Source organism: Salvelinus sp. IW2-2015, unplaced genomic scaffold (genome assembly GCF_002910315.2).
Source record: "Salvelinus sp. IW2-2015 unplaced genomic scaffold, ASM291031v2 Un_scaffold1060, whole genome shotgun sequence".
Taxonomy (NCBI): Eukaryota; Metazoa; Chordata; class Actinopteri; order Salmoniformes; family Salmonidae; genus Salvelinus; species Salvelinus sp. IW2-2015.
This window is the reverse complement of record NW_019942712.1, coordinates 37,386-39,457: the sequence shown is the minus strand read 5'-3', so window position 1 is coordinate 39,457 and position 2,072 is coordinate 37,386. Positions and strand designations below refer to the sequence as shown.

At 39.9% G+C, this 2,072-nt stretch overlaps 1 protein-coding gene across 1 annotated transcript in view; it reads left to right on the top strand.

The window, feature by feature from the left end:
• Nucleotides 1-6: 6 nt before the first annotated feature.
• LOC112069629 (butyrophilin subfamily 1 member A1-like) overlaps nt 7-2,072 on the top strand; it is a 29,957-nt gene continuing 27,891 nt past the window's right edge. Inside the window, exons 1-2 of the mRNA XM_070438625.1 lie at nt 7-209; nt 441-498. Coding sequence (XP_070294726.1) covers nt 162-209; nt 441-498 — 106 coding nt within the window. The 5' untranslated portion in view covers nt 7-161. The remainder of the gene's footprint in view (nt 210-440; nt 499-2,072) is intronic.

Genomic DNA, 2,072 nt, shown 5'->3' with positions numbered 1-2,072 from the left:
ATTTATTGTTCGACGGTCTTGTCGGGGGAAGATCAGGTCTAGTTATTCGCACAAGTGTKATTGAGATATTATATTATAAAGKATTATTAGCATTATTTTCTGAACTAATATTTCCCGACTTCATTTGGACGTCGTGATTTTTCAGAGATTTTACGCACGACATGCCACCTTGCGTTATTGAAAAAGACAGCTCCAGGGCCCTGTATACAGTAAGTCGACCTTCGCTTCTATAGGTACCTCATGGCGTAATGTKCTTCACCTTTGTCTCATTTGTAAGAAGCTATTGCGGAAATACAGTATTGAAATGATTTTTTGCGACGATCGACCATAGGCCAATCAATATATTTTAGATTGCTATTTGAAGGTGAAAGTATTATGTGCCCACGAACGATAGGCAAGATTTCCATATAGTGAAATTAATAATTTTTCATTCTCTTCAGGTTATGTGGTTGTGCATATTGGCAGCTTGGTGTGTGTCTCTCTCCACTGCCACTTCTGGTGAGTAGCCAAGATTAGTAGTTGCGGTTTAAAATCTTTACTGAATTATAACAGTGATTAAATAAAGGAACTGTAATATACTAATTACAATATTTGTATAGGCCTATTTAGAATATTTTGCCGGCGCAATTCCTTCCCGTCACACCTACACCGACATACGATAATTAATTCAATTATTGCACCCACACTGCTTGCGCGCGCCAACGAGTGTCTGCGTTGCCAAGGGATAAAATAGTAGTCGGTTCTATTTGTGACGCTGATCTCGCTGCAAGTCCTGCCTCTCCCATCTCCTCATTGGTTTATAGAAGCAGATACCCAAGTCCCTTCTCCTCATTGGTTTATAGAAGCAGATACCCTTGTCCCTTCTCCTCATTGGTTTATAGAAGCAGATACCCATGTCCCTTCTCCTCATTGGTTTATAGAAGCAGATACCCATGTCCCATCTCCTCATTGGTTTATTTTATAGAAGGCACGATTACCCCACTGCCATTCTCCCATTGGTTTATAGAAGATGATACCCTAGTTCCTTCTCCTCATTGGTTTAATAGATACGATACCCTCTGTCCCTTCTCCTCATTGGTTTATAGAAGAGATACCCCTGTCCTTCTCTCATTGGTTTATAGAGCAGTATTCCCATGTCCCATCTCTCATTGGTTTATAGAAGAGATACCCTGTCCCTTCTCCTATTGGTTTATAGAAGCAGATACCCCTGTCCATCTCCTCATTGGTTTATAGAAGCATACCCTCGTCCCATCTCCTCATTGGTTTATAGAAGCAGATACCCCATGTCGCCTTCTCCTCATTGGTTTATAGAGCAGTTATACCCATGTCCCATCTCCTCATTGGTTTATAGAAGCAATACCCATGTCCCTTCTCCTCATTGGTTTATAGAGCAGATACCCCTGTCCTTCTCCTCATTGTTTATAGAAGCAGATACCTCATTCCCTTCTCCTTGGTTTAAAGAAGAGATACCCTTCCTTCTCCTCATTGGTTTATAGAAGAGATACCCATGTCCTTCTCCTCATTGGTTTATAGAGCAATACCCATGTCCATCTCCTCATTGGTTTATAGAGCAGATTACCCAGGTCCCATCTCCTCATTGGTTTATAGAAGCAGATACCCACTGTCCTTCTCCTCATTGGTTTATAGAGCAGATACCCATGTCCTTCTCCTCATTGGTTTATAGAAGCAGATACCCATGTTCCCTTCTCATTGGTTTTATAGAGCAGATACCCATGGTCCTTCTCCTCATTGTTTATAGAAGCAGATACACAGTCCCATCTCCCATTGGTTTATAGAAGCAGATACCCCTGTGCCATCTCCTCATTGGTGTATACCCACGTTTGTCGACTGAAAAGAACGTTATGGTGGTAATAACCTTTTATGAAATAGTTAGTTGCCAATGAGATTTTTTCAGAGTGATTACAATTGCACTAGAATTGTTTATTTTTATTATTTTCATTGATATTTTGTATGTCTTTTAGTGTTTTCTTGTAGTACCTTGCGTTTTTTGTGCATTAGTAGGCAATGTAAAGTTTGTCGATCTGTATTATGAATAAATATATATATATATA